The sequence below is a fragment of the Cnephaeus nilssonii genome (assembly GCF_951640355.1).
Source record: "Cnephaeus nilssonii genome assembly, chromosome: 12".
Lineage (NCBI taxonomy): Eukaryota > Metazoa > Chordata > Mammalia > Chiroptera > Vespertilionidae > Cnephaeus > Cnephaeus nilssonii.
The window spans coordinates 16,992,455-17,012,331 of NC_137083.1; the positions used below are offsets into that span (position 1 = coordinate 16,992,455).

Below are 19,877 nucleotides of genomic sequence, written 5' to 3' on the forward strand. Positions count from 1 at the left end.
AGATATAGTGCTAATAGGATTTACTAATGGATTAAATTTGGGGTGATAAACTAAAAAGGGACTTGGATGATTTGTAGGTGTTTTTTGTCTTGAGCAAGTATATGAATAGAGTCACTTTTTACAAAAATGGATAAAACTGAGGGAAGAGGAGATTTGGAGGAGTGAATCTAACTTTGGATGTTTTAGTTTGTGTTCCCTGTTCAATATTGAAGTAGACATGCTAATTAGTAAACTCAAGTCCAAGGGAAAGTTTAGTGGTGGAAATAACTTTGAGAATTCTAAGGGTTATCAGATGTTTACTTAAAGTTAAGAGACTGGATGAGGTTACCTAAAAGAGTGGGTGTAAGAAGATACCAAGAACTCAGTCCTGAGGCACTTCAGTTGCTAGAGTTTAAGACAAAGTAGAAAATCAGAGATACAGAGTAAGTGGCTGGTGAGATTGAACGAAAACCTGAGAGTGTGATATCCTAGAAGCCATGTGTAGAAAGTGTTTAAAGAAGTGAGAGATCAGGTATGTCAAAGGCTACTAATAAGTTGAGTAAGATGAAACTTAGAATTGCCCATTGGATATGCCACCAAGGGGATTATTGGTGATCTGATGATAAACAACTTTGGTGGAATAGTGGAGAGAAACCTTAATGAGGGGAGTCAGTCCAGGAGGAAATGGGAAGAGATGAATTAGAAATAGTGATTGTTGTTAGCTGTTTGGAAGAGTTTTACTATAAAATAGAGCAGAGATTTGGGGCTGTTAGGAAAATACATTTTTAATTTAGTTTTTAGTGTAGTCACTTCTTTGGGCTGGTTTTCTATTTTGGAAATTTATTTGTGACTCTGATCATGTAATTGTGTGTATGCCTGTCTTTGTTTTAGCTGTGTTAAAATTAGTTTAATATACCCACTCATGCAAATTCAGAATAGAAAAAAGATATGGTTTCACTAGTGCTTATTGTTTCTTTTAAGTAGTTACACTATCTAGATCTTAGAGTTAGTGGTCCTTCATCATCATTATTTAAAGTCTTCTTGCCCAGATGCTTTTTGACATTGAATCCTTTTAAAATTTCAGTGCCTTGTTTGGAAACCTGTCAGTTCTGTTTTGAATATTAAACTTCATCTGGTTATGCATTTTCCTTTGGAAGTAACCGCAGAATCCCCCAGAGATGTTTTTTTAACCATGCTACTCATCTTGAAATCTTAGAAGATCTTTTATCATACCTTTTTATTACTAATAAAGTTATAGTGAACACTCTCCCCCATCCCATTTTTTGTGGAGCTGCTGCTGGGCAGGGGAAATATAGGAGAGAAATCATGTGCTGGCACTGAGTTGTTTATGCCAGATATTTTAAGTCAGTTACCTCTTACTTTCAGTACTTATATGAAGGGATACTAATTCCACAAGAAGTTATTTTCCTCCTTCAAATTATCTTCCTTCTTTTTTATGCATCACCTATACCTAATTTAGTATCTGCCCCTGAATAATAGAGCCTATTTAACTTCCAGAGAACATGCCTATCTTTTAAAATCGAGTGTTGTGAGATACGGATTTGGGAATATGTACAGAGAAGCTGGTTAAAATAGTTCACAGAAATATCATCGGTTTTAGAAGAAAGAACAGTAGGCTTTAAAAACAAACTCACTCTTACCAGCTTTGTGGTCATAGGTAAACTTTTTGGTCTTCAGCTTTCTTATATCATAAACTAGAGGCCCAGTGCACAAATTTGTGCATGGGTGGGGCCCAATCAGGCCAGCTGGGGGAAGGCAAGGGATGCAGCCAGCCAGGGGAGGGGCCATGGCAGTTGGCTGGCCAGCCCCGCCCCCTGGTCGAACTCCCAATTGAACTCCCAGTCGAACTCCTGGTCGAGGGGTCAATTTGCATATTAGACTTTTATTATATAGGATGGCTTTGGTGGTACTTAATCCAATAGAATTGTTGTGGAAACTAAATGAAGTAATGTGTGTAATATACCTAGCATAGTGCTTGATATGTAGATTTTGTACCCTTTTTTTTCTTGTGTTTTACATGTAGGTAGTTATCATGTTTTTATAACTCTGAAAAGCATACATAATTTATTGTTTACATAGTCTGAGGAGAAATATATTTTCTGCATTTATATTTCTATAAAATACTTTATAGAGATTTTACTCTCTTGGGAGCAAAATTATTCTTTTAGGAATATTTTCTGTTTTCCCAGTAGACAGACTTCAATCTATACTTAAATAGGTTGGGATTTGTTTATTCTTGGACATATTAAGCATTCTAAACATCCCCTTGAGCCTCTAAAATACCCATTTTCATTTGGAGTATGGAGAGAGAGAATTTGAAAACACAGTAATTTAGAATTATTTTGTGTTGGAAGAAATGAATGCTTATCATATTTAATATATATTTACTAAGCAACTCTGAAAATAACATTCACTGAGCTGAGGCTATTTTATTGGGAACTCACATGTATGAGAAGGGAAAAACTTTATTTTTTATTCCATTTTAATTTATAATTTGATATTTTACTCCTATATAAAGATCTTTAACCTAATGAGTGAATAGATGAAATATTAACCTACATTCACTTTCATCTGTAGGAAATAAATACTGTGAAACTGGCAGCAAACTTTGGGAAACTTTGCACAGTCCCTCTGGCCAGCATCCTTGTAGACAATGTTGCACTACAATTTTTTATGGGTAGGTAAATCTATTTTATGAAAATAATATAACCCTTGAAATTTTTAATAATTGTAACTATTACTAAATTTTAAGTACTCAGTATTAAGCATGCCAAATCTGTCTCACCTCTTCCTCTTATTCTCTGAAATGTTCATTTTTTTCACTGGAAAACATAGAGGCAGAGATTTATTTTGTTTTGAAGAAACAAATGCTTATTATAACTCTGATGTGCATTTGCTAAATTGCTTTTAAAATAAACCTTGGAAGAGTCTACTATGAATTTAAATTATTTGAAGAAGAGTATTTTATGAGGAGTATGTATGTGGCATATATAACTTGTTTGTATCATTTTTGTGTGTGAATGGGGTGGGAATTTTATTACAATTACATCATAATTCCTTTTATTTCGAGAACATTTTTAGCACAACTTCCTGATTCTTAATTTTCATGATAAAAAATATAGATACATGATTTGTTAAAAAGTTTAATTTTTACTTTTAATATTTACATAAACATTAATACATGTTATGATTATTAATAATGTTTATTGAGAACAAAAGCTGAATGCTAGCAAAATGGTTTATTTCTGATGAAACTGTGTAGCAATTTTATCCACTAGAGATTTTATTATGAAAAATAGATATTTTAAAAACTGTGCTTTTATTTATGTTTTCTACATAACTGGTCTTTTTTAGCTTAACTAATTCATGATATAACTATATTTTCACCTCAAACATTTTTTATACCTTTTAAAATGCCCAAATTTTAAGTATTTGAAACTTTAATTCTTCTTATCTTATGATACAGCTACATGCACCCAGAAATGTGTGACACTAATACCTATGTGTGGATTTTATTTGGTAGATTACATGCAGCAAACTGGAGGTCAAGCACATCTCTTCTTCTGGATGACAGTGGAAGGGTACCGGGTTACAGCCCAACAACAACTAGAAGTTTTATTAAGCCGTCAGAAAGATGGAAAACATCAAACCAACCAAACCAAAGGTCTTTTAAGAGCAGCTGCTGTTGGAATTTATGAACAGTATTTATCAGAAAAGGTGAGGATGTATTTTGGTTAATGTGTTCTTATCTTCTTTGGCAGTATCATTAATAATAATAATTTTTATAGCCCTAGCTGGTTTGGCTCAGTGGATAGAGCGTCGGCCTGCGGACTGAAGGGTCCCGGGTTTAATTCCACTCAAGGGAACATGCCCGGATTTGGGCTTGATCCCTGGTGGGAGATGTGCAAGAGGCAGCCAATCAATGATTCCCTGTCATCATTGATGTTTTATCTCTCCCTCCCTCTTCCCTTCCTCTCTGAAATCAATAAAAATATATTTAAAAATAATAATATAAGTAATTTTTATAGTACTTATAAATATCCATTACTTATGCTAGGCACAACTTTTTCACTAATATTGTCACATTTAATCCTGATCACAGTCTTATTGTGTATATTATCATCATTTTGAAGGGAAGAAACTAATGTTTAGGAAATTGAATTAACTTGGCCCACATCATGAAAATACTAAATGATAAAGTCACACACACTTTAGATTCAAATACACAATAGTTGAAAGTAAAGAATGAAAATGGTAAATTATGCAAACAGTAACTAAAACAGAGCAGGAATGGCTATGCTAATAGATTTTAGTATAGACTATAGATTTTTAAGACAAAAATTGTTAATGAGAAAAGAGGAACATCCTATATAATAAAAGCCGAATATGTTAATTGTCCGACCATTTGTTCGACCAGTCACTATGATGCGCACTGACCACCGGGGGCAGACGCTTGACTGGTAGGTTAGCTTACTGCTGGGGTCTGGCTGATTGGGACTGGGTGAGACAGGCCAGACATGCCCTGGAGTCCTCCTGCGGTTCCTCCCTGGCCCCGATAGTGCATCGCTGGGGTCCCTCGGCCTGGCCTGCCCCCTCTCTAAATCCGGGACCCCTTGGGGGAAGTCAGAGAGCCGGTTTCGGCCCTATCCCACAGGCCAGGCCGAGGGACTCCAGGGCCTCTAGTCTATCCTACCTAATAAAAGAGTAATATGTAAATTGACCATCACTCCAACACAAGATGGCTGCCCCCATGTGGACACAAGATGGCCGCCACAAGATGGCCAGCAGGGGAGGGCAGTTGGGAGGGACCAGGCCTGCAAGGGAGGGCAGTTGTGGGTGATCAGGACAGCAGGGGATGGCAGTTGGGAGGGACCAGGCCTGCAAGGGAGGGCAGTTGGGTGCAATCAAGCCTGCAGGGGAGGGCATTTAGGGGTGACCAGGCCTGCAGAGGAGGGCAGTTAGGGGCAATCAGGTTGGCAGGGAAGCAGTTAGGCATCAATCAGCTGGTAGGGGAGTGGTTAGGGGGTGATCAGGCTGGTAGGCAGAAGCGGTTAGGGGCAATCAGGAAGGCAGGCAGGCGAGCAGGCGAGCAGTTGGGAGCCAGCAGTCCTGGATTGTGAGAAGGATCCCAGATTGGAGTGGGTGCAGGCTGGGCTGAGGGACACACACCCCCGTGCACGAATTTCATGCACCGGCCTCTAGTATATATAAAAAAGGCTAATATGCTAAGCCGACTAGTAGCTATGATATGCACTGAGCACCAGAGGGCAGATGCTCAACGCAGGAGCTGCCGAGCTGCAGTGACTTGGCAGTGGCGGTTCTTGGGTGAGAGGAGGGAGCCTGATTTCTCGCGGGGTTGCGCAATTCTACCTTTGGCTGTGGGTTATGTTGTTGCTGGGGCATTGTCGGCCCCAAATCTGGTTTATTGCACACTTGCGTTTGCAAACAGTAACTTTGTAGAGTGCCCTCTTGCACTCTGGGACCTCTTGCGGGGGATATTAGAGAGCTGGTTTCGGCCCAGTCCTCACAGGCCAGGCTGAGGGACCCCATCTGAAGGAGGTTGGTTCCAGGGTGTGTCTGGCCCGTCTCACCCAGTCCTGCCCTGCTGGCCATCTTTTAATTAATTTCCTTTCAATGTGCCCTGGATCACTAGTTTTATAATAAAAGGGTTAATTGATCAGGGTGATAAAACAATCAGAAACATAAAAACCCACATTCATGAAAAAAACACCACAAAACAAACCTGACAGAATTGAAGAGAGAAATAGATAATTTAGCAATAATAGTTTAAGACTTCAGTACCCAGTCTCATTAATTGATAGAACAATAGGATAGAATTGTTAAATTGGTAAGAGAAATAAGTGTGATGTAGGCTTAAGATTAGAGCTGAAAGTCAAAGTGAATTTTACATTTGATTGTGCTGTTTTACCACTATGTAAAAGAAAAGGATTTTTTAAAGGCTGCAGGCAAATCAGAGAAGTCTTACTAAAAAGAGAAACACACAAAGTAAAAATATCCTATGGGTTCATGGAATAAAAAGGAACTTTTTAAATTAAATATAGATAATACCCTATTATATGTATAATCTTTTAAAATCATATTTATGTATATTAAGAATATACAATAATGAGCCTATAATATTTAAATATCTAATGCTTAAAAAGTTAAAATTAATTGCTGTATCAGAGGACAGAAACATAAATACATTATTATATATTTTTATTAATACTTGTATTGGTCCTATTAGTTACTAATTGCCATTGTTTACTAGTCCTGTTATTTTGTTTAAATAACCACATTTGTGTAATAGAAAAGTAAAGAATACAGATTAATAGATAATTTTGGAAAATAATCACTTTTGTGTTATTAAGGCAATAATAAATGTGTAAACTTATTTCTTCTGTATTACTTTTCTGAGTGGGGCAGTCTGGTAATTTGTGACCTATAATAGCTCTCCAGAATTGTTGGTCAACCTATACTAGGGAACCTTAATCCAATTCTGGGGACCAGAGTTTATAGGAAAAATTAAATAAATATAAAATGTTATTTTTAAATTTGCCTCTTATTATTTCCTAGAAACTGAGTTTAGTGAGCTTAGAGGGTAAATGAAAGGACAGAACCAACTAACATCATGTTCTTCTCTAATCTTTGTCACATACTCGGAGTTGTTTAGCTCTCCTATTCCTGTTTCAGGGGAAAACATACACACACACTACACCACACCCTCCTATACACAAACAACAGATAAGCACCCTTCTTCCCCCAAAAATGAAAACCACCATACAACCTGCTTGGATTTACTAACAATAATGTTGAATTAACAAGGGAGCATTATAAGTTCTATAGCCCTTTTTCTACACATTTATACCCTGCTGTATACTTTTTCTTCTTTTATCCCTTTTCTTGATTTATTCATTCTGTTCCTTAGATACTTTATTGGATAGCATGGAGAAATTATTTAAACAATGCATTCTTTTGCTAGTTTTCTAAGAGTTAACATCCTGATCACTTGATCTCAGAAGCCTTCAGAACTAAAACTTCAAAGTTGACATCATAAAGATGACCATATTCCTAGATTTCAGAACTTTTTTCTTTCAGTAAAGTAATTTTTCACATTGAACATCAGATTTTGGAAGTTGTTGGAACAGATTAACTTTTCAGATAAATTTTCTCTCATATCACAGTGGAACTTTGCTTCAGTGTTATAAAACCAACTTTAGGATAAAGGTTGTCTCTTTTAAAGGACATTCAAAAGGATTGTTTCTATTGTTAAGTGGTAAGTAACAAATTATTATTTTGGCAGTTGTAGTAAATACACACCCAGGACTACTGAATGTTCAAAACAAACTCCTAATGAAAGTATTTCCTATGTGCCAGTTATTGTGTTTGTATGGTTTACATACCGTATTTTCCGGCGTATAAGATGACTTTTTAACCCAGGAAAATCTTCTATACGCCCAGTCGTCTTATACGCCGGAAAATACAGTAAATTTCTTTTAAACCTTATAACAACTTTATGTAGTAGTATTTCCATTTTGCAGATTGAGTAAATGTTTGTCTACCAGGCTACTATATTACATGATGACAAGGAAATTCTAGCTCTTATATCAGCCTTCTTAAACATCAAGTTATCATTTATAAACCAAGCATTTTCTGGCAGTTACTTTCAATAATATTAAGGTTTAAATTGTATTTAGGAATTCCAAAGATAATTATTACTGTAATTTTTCTATTTGTTAGGCATCTCCACGGGTTACTGTTGATGATTATTTGGTAGCAAAATTAGCAGATACTTTGAATCATGAAGATCCAACTCCTGAAATCTTTGATGACATTCAAAGAAAGGTATTATATACAACATTTATTATTAGATCTTTCTTGAAAAATATGTATATTTCCACATGCATATAGTTTGTTTTTAAAAAACTTATTGAAAATTGTAAAAAATTGCTTGGCTGGAGTGGCTCAGTTGATTGGAGTATCATCCCATGTACCTAAGTTGCCTGTTTGATCCCGGTTAGGGCATGTACCTGACTTGTAGGTTCAATCCGGGGTCGGGGCATGCACTGAAGGCAGTCAATCCATGTTTTCTTTCTCACATCAATGTTTCTCTTTCTGTCTCTCCCTTCCTCTCTCTAAGTGACTCCTCAGGTGAGGATTTAAAAAAAAAGAAAGAGGAAACTAATGAGTTATGGTAATAATACTTCTCAATTACAAAAAAGGTGGGCCACTCTGCTAGTTTATGTATTTAACAAGTGAGGGAAATGCTTATTTTAGGCTATTTTATATCGGTTTGACTGCAGAGCCAGATATACAATCTTAGAATTTCTTGAATTGATGATGTAAATAAATAACATCACTCAAATTGATTTGAATGTGTTTGAGTCTTAGGGTGGACTTGTTTCTTAGAGAATACCACTTTCTAGAACATACTATCTAATAAAGAGGGAATATGCTAATTGACTGTCACACACTCACAAAGATGGCAGAGCCCACAGCCAATAAGGAGGGAATATGCTAATTGACTGTCACGCCCTCAAAGATGGCAGCACCCATAGCCACAAGATGGTGCGCAGTCCCCTCAGCCCCGCCAGGGCGCCTGCCTCCAGAGTCCCCCAGTCCCTTCAGCCCCCCAGCCACCCAGGGCTGGCCCGAGGTGCAGGCAAGCCTTGGATGTAATCAGGGCTGGTCGAAGCTTGCGCTGCCAGCAGTGGCAGCAGCAGTGGTGTGATGGGGGCGTCACCTTGCCCTGATTGCCAGGTAAGGTCACTTCCCGCCCCTGAGGGCTCCTGGACTGTGAGAGGGGGCAGGCCAGGCTGAGGGATTCCCCCATCCAGTACATGAATTTTCATGCACCGGGCCTCTAGTCCTAATATATAAAAACCCTGGGTTGTAACAAACGGAGCCTGACCACCCGGAAGTCAGTGCTGGCCTCGCCCCCAAGCAAGTGGTAAGGGGCAATCAGGCAGGCAGGCAGAGGGGTTAGGGGTGATCAGGCAGGCAGACCAGTGGTTAGGGATGATCAGGTAGGCAGCCAAGTGGTTAGGGAAGATCAGATAGGCAGACGGCCCCTCACTGGGCTGGCCCCGCCCCCAAGAAAGCAGGGCAATCAGGCAGGCTGGCAGAGTGGTTAGGGGTGATCAGGTAGGCAGACGAGCGGTTAGGGGCAATCAGGCAGGCAGGCAGAGTGGTTAGGCGCAATCAGGTAGGCAGACGGCCACTCGCAGGGCTGGCCCCGCCCCCCAGCAAAGAAAAAGGGAGGCCCAGGCCAGCCAAGCCATTGCATCCCAGCCTGTCACCTGCAGAAGGAGGCCACCGGTGGCTGGGGATGGGGGCAGCGCTGCACAGATGGCAAGCAGTGGCAGCGGCGGGGTTGGGGCCAGCTGCCTGCAGCCCAGGGAAGGAAAGCCCTGATAGGTTCTGATCTCAGGCTAGGCCTAGGGACCCTACCCGAGGGGTCCCGGATTGTGAGAGGGTGCAGGCTGGGCTGAGGGACCCCCCTGAGTGCACGAATTTTAGAGCACCGGGCCTCTAGTCTTCTATAATAATAAAAGCGTAATATACTAATTAGACCAGATATCCTTCCAGACAACCTTCGGATGAAGCTGGGGCTGCGAGGTTAGAGCCCCTTGCATGAATTTCGTGCATCGGACCTCTAGTTATGTATAATCTGCTATCATATGACATATGTTATAGTGAGACCCTTTTCAATGCAATTTCAGTACCGATAGACCAGAGGAATCATTAGTTGTGACAACTTCTTGTAAATATGGAGCCTGTGATTCATTACAGCAAGACCATTTTCTTTGTTAATGATAGAATATCTTCATTTATTCAATAGGTGTATGAACTGATGCTACGAGATGAAAGATTTTATCCTTCCTTCAGACAGAATGCACTTTATGTGCGCATGTTAGCTGAACTGGACATGTTAAAAGATCCTAGTTTCAGAGGATCAGATGATGGTGATGGAGGTATGTGGCACACATTGTACATTTATATGTGTATGCATTTCTATATATTCTTTGTTGTTGTTAATCTTTACCCAAGGATATGTTTCCATTGACTTTTAGAGAGAGTGGAAGGGATGGGGAGCGATATAGAGAGGGAAACATTGATGTGAGTGAGACACATTGATTGCTTCCTGCATGCTCCCCAACCAGGACCAGTGATTGAGCATGCAACTGGGGTACATGCTCTTGACTGGAATCAAATCCCAGACCCTTCAGTCCACTGGGTGATGCTCTATCTACTGAGCCAAACTGGTTAGGGTTGTATTCCTATATATTCTACCAAATAAATGACCTTTCAGACAATATAAATTTTCTTGAAGTCCAAATATAAATTGTAATATATTTAAAAGCTATAAATGAGTGACAATGTTTAGTTACCATACTAAATTAAAATGTTGAAAATATAACAATAGATTAAAATGTGTAACTAGAAGCCTTGAATTCTTTATATATATATATATATATATATATATATATATATATATATATATATATTATTGATTTTTTACAGAGAGGAAGGGAGAGAGAGAGAGAGTTAGAAACATCGATGAGAGAGAAATATCAATCAGCTGCCTCCTGCACACTCCCTACTGGGTATGTGCCCGCAACCAAGGTACATGCCCTTGACCGGAATCGAACCTGGGACCCTTGAGTCCTTAGGCCAACACTCTATCCACTGAGCCAAACTGGTTAGGGCTAGCCTTGAATTCTTAAATAATTTTTTTTTTTTAGTTTTTTCATACAAATACTTTTATGGTAAATAATACTTATGACTAAGATGTAACAGTAGGATTAGTGAGAAGATTAAATGAGAAATACAAGTAATGATTCTAGAGTATACCATAAACTATAAAACTTTATTTTTAAAAATACAGTTTTTTTCTCTCTAATTATACTGTTTTTCCAAATCCTGTACAGTACAAGCTAGAAAAGCTATAGCAGTCATTTATTGTATTTTTATAGTTTTTTCAAATTAGGTTACTATCAGCTTGGTACAGTTAGAAAAGCAGATTGTAAGAGTCAGAATATTTATATTTATTCCTGTTCTACTTATTACCTGTGTGATGTTGGCTAAACAATTTCTTTAAGCCTCATTTTTCTAAATTGTGAGTCTGGATTAATAGTCTTCTCATAATAATTACCTTACCTCTGACTTATCATCAGATTTAAATGGAATTATGCATATGAAAATTATTTATAAACTAAAACACATGTCAATTTTTATTGGTAGTAAACAATCAGTTATTTACTAATAGCGGGAGAGGCAGCCCTTAGAGCACAAGTTTCCAGATTCTTAGGCCCAGTGTCTATTTCACTTGTGATCCAGTTCAGAAGTTCTTGCTAAATTCTGGTTAAATATCTAGGGTTTGATAAACTTCCTGGTATGTTCTAAGCAAATAAATAATGTAAATAAAAAGTAAATGGGAAAGATTTGACTAAGTAATAGTTTAAGAAAGTACTTTAATTATAACCCTTTACTTAAGAATAGGTTTATGAATAGGACCATATGGTGTCCTATATTAGTGAGATTTTACTTTTCAAGTAATCTAAGAAATCTATTTACAGATGTTTGCATTTGAGTTTTAATATCTTTTGTCTTAATTATTGATCTGATATCTTGGGTTTTTAATTTGCTACTCTTTCTTGTCTTATTTGTAAAATTAGAATAATATTTAACTGAATTTGATTGCATAATTAAGAAAGTTTTCTTTCTTTTTTTTAATCCTCACCCAAGGAATGAGGATATTTTCATTGATTTGGTTTTTTTTAACCAGACAGAGTAAAGGGGCTTTGGGGGGAAGAGAGAGAGAAACATCGATATGAGAGAGACACATCGATTGGTTGCCTCCCACACACTCTCTGACCGGGGATGGGTATCAAACCTACAACCCAGTATGCACCCTTGACCAGGAATCAAACCCACGACCCTCCGGGGAGCAGCTGCCACTCTGACCACGGAGCCATGCTGGCTACAGCCAGAAAGTTTTTTTTTTAAGGAGTACTTCTATGGGAGCTGAATAGTAAAATTCAGTTTACCTCAGGTTTATTAGGTGATATATCTGTATTTAGTGTATGTTGGAAAAATCTTTTATAGAGCCACTGTGAAATGTGCAGTAGCAGCTCTGCTTCCAGAGAGGATTGCTATAAGTATTTTAATTTTATGTGCTTTAGAAATTTCTTACCATTGTGACATGCATTTGTTACATTACTCAGAATGAAGGGAGATCACTTTTATCATAATTCTATCATTTAAAGTGGTGATAGTAACAATATATCCTGTGGGAGTAGTTTTTGATGCTGTAGTGTAAGAACTCTTCCAAGGTCATCTTGACTTTTAGCTTCCATATAGGTATTTTTTTTAGCCAGTCTACCTTCTTTTATGCAACTAACAGAAACAAAATGAGCCATTTCAAACTTCTTCAAACCTCATATTTACTTAAAACGTAAAGTATATTTTTAAAAAGTTTTACTGCAACTGGTTTTGATCTGAAGTAAGTGTACTTCTCTTATACATCAGTAATTGAGTAATCCCTTGCATTGGAATCATTGATTGTAGTTGGAATTGTATACATATGTATTTTTTGTCTTTCTAGATAATGCTTTTTAACATTCCGTGCCCTAATTAATGAGTTTTTATATATTTTATCACAAAGAAATTGCCTCTCCCTTTTCTTTAGAAATCATTTGAAAAAAGCATGTGTAATAGTGTGTATAATACAAAATATTATTAAAAATAGCTGTCAGACCCTGGCTGGTGTGGCTCAGTTGGTTGCAGGTTCAATTCCCGGTCAGGGCACATACCCAGGTTTTGGGTTCCATCCCTGGTCTAGACTTGTACACAGTGGGATAACTGATTGATGTTTCTCACGTTAATGCTTCTTTTCTCTCTCCTTCCATCCTCTCTAAAATAAACATATCCTGGGGTGGGGATTTGAAAGAATGAATGAATGAATGAATGAATGAATGAATGAAAGAAAAAATAAAATAAAATAATAGTTAGCTGTTAGGTGTATTGTCCTTGCCAGTGTTTAGGTTTTAGGCAATTACAACTTTTTCAAATAATAATGCTTATATTTTCTTGTCTTTATAAGATTATTTAATAAAAAATAGGCCTTCTCCAAATTTTTGTTTCAAATTTATTTCCTGACTTCTAAATTTAAGTGTACTCACACTTGGTATATATTATACATTCTGAAATTTTGGCTACGGTTCTCAAATTAATAGAAATTTGCTTTTAAGATCTCTTTAGAGATCCAAATTCATAATCTCTTAAGTGCTAGAAACCATATGTATTAACTTTAAACTGCAAATGAATATTTCTTTACCATATATTTATTCAGTGACTTAATTTGCTATGATGTAGATAAAGCCTGAGGCAAAAGACATTAGCTGGTTAACTGCCACGCATCCAAAATGGAAACCATCCCCACACACCACAATATTTTGAATTTAATTAAAAAACATCATCTGACTCTGGAGTTGAATAAAGGATGGCATTTTCTTCTTGCAAGGTGCTTGGTTCGATTATTTCTTCATCTGATGCCATTTATGGGGATTGAATTTTACTTGCACAATATGATATATTACAGCGATAAATTCAATAACAAAATAATTTTCAATTCTACGGAAATGTCAACAAAAGCAAGTTCAAAATAAAAATAAACCATCAACACGAAAAGCCTTGAAAACACTAAATTTTGTTGATGTTCCAAAGTCGAAATCTGTAAAAACAATAATGAAGAATGCACATCCTGTTTACCATTTTAGGCCTGAAATTCATGTTAGTAACACAAATTTCAAGTGTCACAATGAACAAAAGAAATCTCAAGTGTCGCAGTGTTTATCTCTCACGTGTCTGAGTGGCAGCCCAATAAATCGATATTGGAATTTCTTCCATATGTGCTGGAATATTTACGAATTTAAGTTACCGTAATTTTCTTTACAAACCCAGAGATGTCACTAACAAGTCTGATTTTAAAATTGAACGACCAGAGTTGATACGCGAGGTTTGTGGCTATAGATGCGCGTGGTATGTGGGGGGGAAGGTTTGCCGCTTGCGTCTATAGACGCTTAAGGTGTGCAAAGGGTTAATTTTCATAAAGTATAATTGACTTATTTTCTAACATTTTAAAAAATAATTTTGGTTGCTTTTTAATTAAGTGGCATTGCATATGAAGTTTTACATATATTTTGTCCTGTTATTCACAGTGATTTAAAAATCTAGACTTACAATGTTTTTGAACCAAATCTACCAAGACTAAGTATAAAGATACATTAAAAATCAATCTGTTTTTCACACTAAAGAATAATTTTATTTGTAATAATTCTTAATCCAGTGAAACAGAAATAACAAAATACTTCTCACATATTGAACACGCAGTCTGCTGTATTTTCCTCATGTTTATATTGTATTAGACAACTTTATACTGCACTATGAGGATAAAATAATTTAATAGTTGCTCTCTCTATACATGAATGCCTGTGTGTGTGTAGGCAACTTAGGTACATACAGAGTGGGGCAGAAGTAGGTTTACAGTTGTGAATACACAAAACACAAGTTTATTTTTACATTATTATTAATTAATTATTGTATTATCTTCAATATGAACAATAGTAAACCTATTTTTGCCCCACCAATATATATATATATTCACTGAAATTCTTGGCTGGAGAAATCATGGGGCTTAAGGGAGCAGGTGTTTGGGAGTAGTGTATGACAGTTTTCTTTCTTCTGTTATGTCTTGGCTTGGCTGACTTTCATTCTTGGTGTTTGAACCTTAGATAAAGCAGCTGTTTCAAAAGTCTTTTACTGTATACTAAGTTGAATTTTCTTTCCCACAGAATCTTTTAATGGGTCTCCTACAGGAAGCATAAATTTGGTATGTACTGTTATGGGTACTTAATTATTAAGGTGGCTTGAAAATAATATGAGCTTTAAGATATGAAAATGAATAATATATTTAGAAGCCCCCAAATCATCCGTTAGTGTTATAAGAAGTTGTGCTTTTAAAGAAATGTTAAACTTGGCTATAAGACATCTGTGAAATAGAATTTTAAAATGAAACTTATATTCATTTAGTATTTTTAAATTACTGTGCTTAGTACAATGATAGTAAATTTGTGACATATAAATAATTTACATTGGAATTAGTTTTTCTTCTTTTGTATTTAGAAAAGAAATATAAAACTAGTTAGGATACCTGAAAACTTCTAGATACTTCTTAACATCTACAGTATAATAAATTCAGGTGGTTGTACATTTTTTTAATTGTATAGAGTTTTATAGTGAATTGGGCAACTATTCTATGATTATAGGTTTAAGAATGACAGGTTTTTAGCATATAAGCTGTCATTGATGTTTTATGTTATACGAGGTGAGCTGTGAAGTAATGAACATTTCATTTTCTTTATAGTAGTTCCATTGAATAACTTATTGCATAAAATGCTAATATGAAATATTAGTGTTCTCTAAAGTTTCAGTCCAGAGTTTGCAGGGTGTCCCAGGAGATTGTTTGCTTGGTTTTTCCTTCCACCTACATAAGTTTCTCTCAGACTTTTTGCAATAGCTAAGTGGTTTACAGGTCCATTATCTTACGTTGTCTATACTATACACATATTTCTAAAATAACCTCACTGAGTAACTGCTCTATTACCATACAAAGTATAACCTTCAACAAAATATTATAGCAAAACAGCCAGAGTGTTATGTCAGACTAGAGGCCCGGTGCACGAAATTCGTGCACGGAGGGGGGTTGTCCCTCAGCCCAGCCTGTACCCTCTCCAATCTGGGACCCCTCAAGGGATGTCTGACTGCCCATTTAGGCCCGATCCCTGGGATCGGGCCTAAACGGGCAGTCGGACATCCCTCTCACAATCCAGGACTGCTGGCTCCCAACTGCTTGCCTGCCTGCCTTCCTGATTGCCCCTAACCGCTTCTGCCTGCCAGCCTGATCACCCCCTAACCACTCTGCTGCCAGCCTGTTTGCCCCCAACTTCCCTCCTCTGCCGGCCTGGTTACCCCTAACTGCCCTCTCCTGCAGGGTTGATCACCTCCAACTGCCCTCCCTTGCAGGCTGAGTGCCTCCCAACTGCCCTCTTGTGGTGGCCATCTTGTGTCCACATGGGGGCAGGATCTTTGACCACATGGGGGCAGCTATATTGTGTGTTTCAGTGATGATCAATCTGCATAGTACTCTTTTATTAGATAGGATAGAGGCCTGGTACAGGGGTGGGGGCCAGCTCGTTTGCCCTGAAGGGTGTCCCGGATCAGGGTGGGGTTCCCTTGGGGCGTGGGGCGGCCTGAGTGAGGGGCCTGTGGTTGGTTTGCAGGCCGGCCACGCCCCCTGGCAACGCAAGCGGAGGCCCTGGTATCTGGAATTTATTTTCCTTCTACAATTGAAACTTTGTAGCCTGGAGCAGAGCCAAGCCTGGGGCTCCCTCCGAGGCCCACAGCCATTTGTGTTGGGGTTATAATTGAAACTTTGTTGCCTTAAGCGGGTGGGCCTGGCCAGGGTTTGTGGAAAGCTTTGCTTCCCCTGTTGCCAGCGGCAACCCTGGCCTGCTCTCTCAAGCTCCATTCTGCCGCCATTTGTTTGAATTTGTTTACCTTCTATAATTGAAACTTTGTAGCTTGAGTGGAGGCTTAGGCCTGCAACGGCTGGCAGAAAGCTTGGCTTCCTCTGTTACCTAAGAAACCTTGCTCTCTGTGGCTGTAGCCATCTTGGTTTGGGTTAATTTGCATCCTCGCTCTAATTGGATGGTGGGCGTGGTTTGTGGATGTGTCGGAGGTATGGTCAATTTGCATATTTGTCTATTATTAGATAGGATATTTTGCAACGTTTAAAATGTTTTCCTAAATCATTTAGTATCATTATCATTTACTTGTTATATTCTATAGCCTTATAATAAAAAGGAATATAGCTCCTAGAGCAGGAAGAAAATATTAGCAATAATTTTCATTATCCTATCTAATAAAAGAATAATATGCAATTTGACCGTCACTCCAACACACAAGATGGCCGCCCCCATGTCGTCAAAGATGGCTGCCCCCATGTGGACACAAGACGGCTGCCACAAGATGGCTGGCAGGAGAGGGCAGTTGTGGGCGATCAGGCCAGGAGGGGAGGGCAGTTGGGAGGGACCAGGCCTGCATGGGAGGACAGTTGGGGAAGACCCAGGCCTGCAGGGAAGCACAGTTGGGGGGGACCGGGCCAGCAGGGGAGGTCAGTTGGGGGCAACCAGGCCAGCAGCGGAGGGCATTTAGGGGCGACCAGGCTGGCAAGGGAGGGCATTTAGGGGTTACCGGCTAGCAGGGGAGGGCAGTTGGGGGCGACCAGGCCTGCAGGGGAGGATAGTTAGAGGCGACCAGGCTAACAGGGGAGGGCAGTTAGGGGCAAGGGAGGCAGTTAGGGGCAGTCAGGCTGGCAGGGGAGTGGTTAGGGGGTGATCAGGCTGGCAGGCCGAAGTAGTTAGGGGCAATCAGGCAGGCAGGCAGCTGAGTGGTTGGGAGCCAGCAGTCCTGGATTGTGAGAGGGATGTCTGATGCCCGTTTAGGGGTCCCAGATTCGAGAGGGTGCAGGCTGGACTGAGGGACACCCCCGGACCCCCTACCCGTGCACGAATTTCATGCACCGGGCCTCTAGATTAGAATAAGTTTCCAATGTAACAAAACCTTTGGTTGGTTTTAAAGAGAGTGGAAGGGAGGGAGGCGGGGGGAGAGAGAGAGAAACACAGAGGGAGAAGCATCGATGTGAGAGAGACACATGGATTGGTTGCCTTCTGTACATGCGCAGACCAGGGTGGGGATGGAACCTGCAACCCAGATATGTGCCTTTGACCAGGAATCGAACTGGGACCCTTAGGTGTGCAGGCCAACACTCTATTCCCTGAGCCACACTAGCCAGGATCAAAACTTGGTTGTTTTATGTTCCCTGTGCTGGTTTGTAATTTGAAAATCAGCGTAGATAATATAAATTTTGTAGAATACTCAATATCCTCTGCATCTTCTCTCTTTCATGTAAGGGTAATATTAAAGCAAAGATTGTGCTATTTCTACTGTAATATTTTATTATAGGTCATATGAGCACTTAAAAATAAATTCTATTTCTTTTAAAAATATTTTCATTCATATTCTATCCTGACAGAGTTTAGAGCTGGCATTGTATTATTGGGAAAATTAGATTCAGGAGAGACTAGGTGATATGGCTAAAGTCTCTTATGGTATCAGTGGTGAAGCTGGACTAGACCTGATTTAATTTGATGATTCTCCCACTTGACTTGACCAGAGGAGTGCAGTGATATCTGTATGGATTTATCACATTTGTTTCTCTTAATGATCAGTCTTTAGTAGATACACATTTGGCTATCTTAGAGTGCAATTGCCTTAATTTAAATGGTTTTATGTCATCAGTATGGCTGCATTCTAATCATTTAGATGACTCTTTTAGTAATAATTGGTAATATCACATTAGGACTTCAAGGTTCATTCAGTTTATATGGTTATTGAAGTGTAAAATATGTCAGAATCATATAATGTTTGTGTATTAGAGGTCTCCAGCACCACTCCTATGATCAGTGATTTACTAAGAGGTGTCACAGACCACGACATAGTCATACTTATGGCTAGGATTTATTATAGCAAAACGAAATAAAGCAAAATCAGCAAAGGGAAAAGTTGCATGGAGTAAAGCCCAGAGTAAACCCAGCACATATTTCCAAGTATCCTCTCCCATGGAAATCCCATGGGATAAACTTAATTCCCCCATGATGAATGATGAATGTGACAGCACAGGTGAAATGCTGCCACTAGGAAAGCTAACAAATTAAGTGCCTAGGGTTTTTATTGGAGGCAGGTCATATACGAACACTCTGCCTAGCATATGCCAAAATTCCAGATTTCCAGAAGGAAAGCAGGTGTTCAGGATAAACCACATCCTTGTATAAACATCTCAGGTAGTGTGAGCCACTCTTAGTAGTTAGGGAATGGCGGGAACCTTCCCTAAATCAAATTCCCAGATGCCATCCAAGGGCCAAGATTGCAAGCAGTCACACAGTTTCAAGCTTGCTCTATTAACTCTTTTCTATACAGTCTGTCTTTATTATATGATTATTTTCTTTTCTCTGTATGTGTGGAGACTCTATATACATACATAGCAAAAATTTTAAATTTAGACCCAAAAGCCATAGTTTCAAAAGATCTCGATCAATTAGTAATAATTTTTGTTTGTGAAATTAATTTTGAAAATTAATTATTTAAAATCCATCTTGGGCTATGGATTCAGTCCACTTAATACATAATCATCATAATAGTTAACATTTTTTTGGGTTAGGCAGTCTTCTAAATGTTTTACATGTCTTGTTTAATCCTCACATAATCCTGTGATGTAGGTGCCTTTATTTTTATTTTATAAAGAATCTAAATTAACAAATTATTTTGAAAGTAACAGAAGTACATTTAAATAATACAGAGTTGGCTATAGTATATCTCAACATTTTAAAAAATTGAAACATTAAATTAAAATGAAACATTAAATTAAAATATGTCCACTTATTTTTATCCACATGTTGTCTTGCCATGTATTGAATATTGAATATAACTGAGAGGTAGCAAATTTTAGCATATGGATAAGCAGTGAAGGAAGAAATAATCTGATTGATTAAGAGTATTTCTAAATTACTTTATTTTATAGTTTCTTAACCTTAGCTTTTCTTTTTCCTGTTGGTTTAAAAGTGAGGATTATTGTTGAGGGTGGGGGAGTACACAAATAATATAAAGATTATATGGGGCAAAGGTGAGTATTGCATATGTGATGTGAAATTCTTTAACACTTTTTTTCCTATAAAATAAAATTTTTTTTTCTTCCT

At 38.2% G+C, this 19,877-nt stretch overlaps 1 protein-coding gene across 8 annotated transcripts in view; it reads left to right on the forward strand.

The window, feature by feature from the left end:
- SNX13 (sorting nexin 13) overlaps positions 1-19,877 on the forward strand; it is a 107,673-nt gene that overhangs the window by 56,984 nt on the left and 30,812 nt on the right. For all 8 annotated transcript variants that reach the window (XM_079786081.1, XM_079786079.1, XM_079786080.1 and 5 more), the window contains 5 exons: positions 2,578-2,677; positions 3,524-3,717; positions 7,741-7,845; positions 9,842-9,974; positions 14,856-14,893. In XM_079786081.1, the coding sequence (XP_079642207.1) occupies positions 2,578-2,677; positions 3,524-3,717; positions 7,741-7,845; positions 9,842-9,974; positions 14,856-14,893 (570 nt within the window). The remainder of the gene's footprint in view (positions 1-2,577; positions 2,678-3,523; positions 3,718-7,740; positions 7,846-9,841; positions 9,975-14,855; positions 14,894-19,877) is intronic.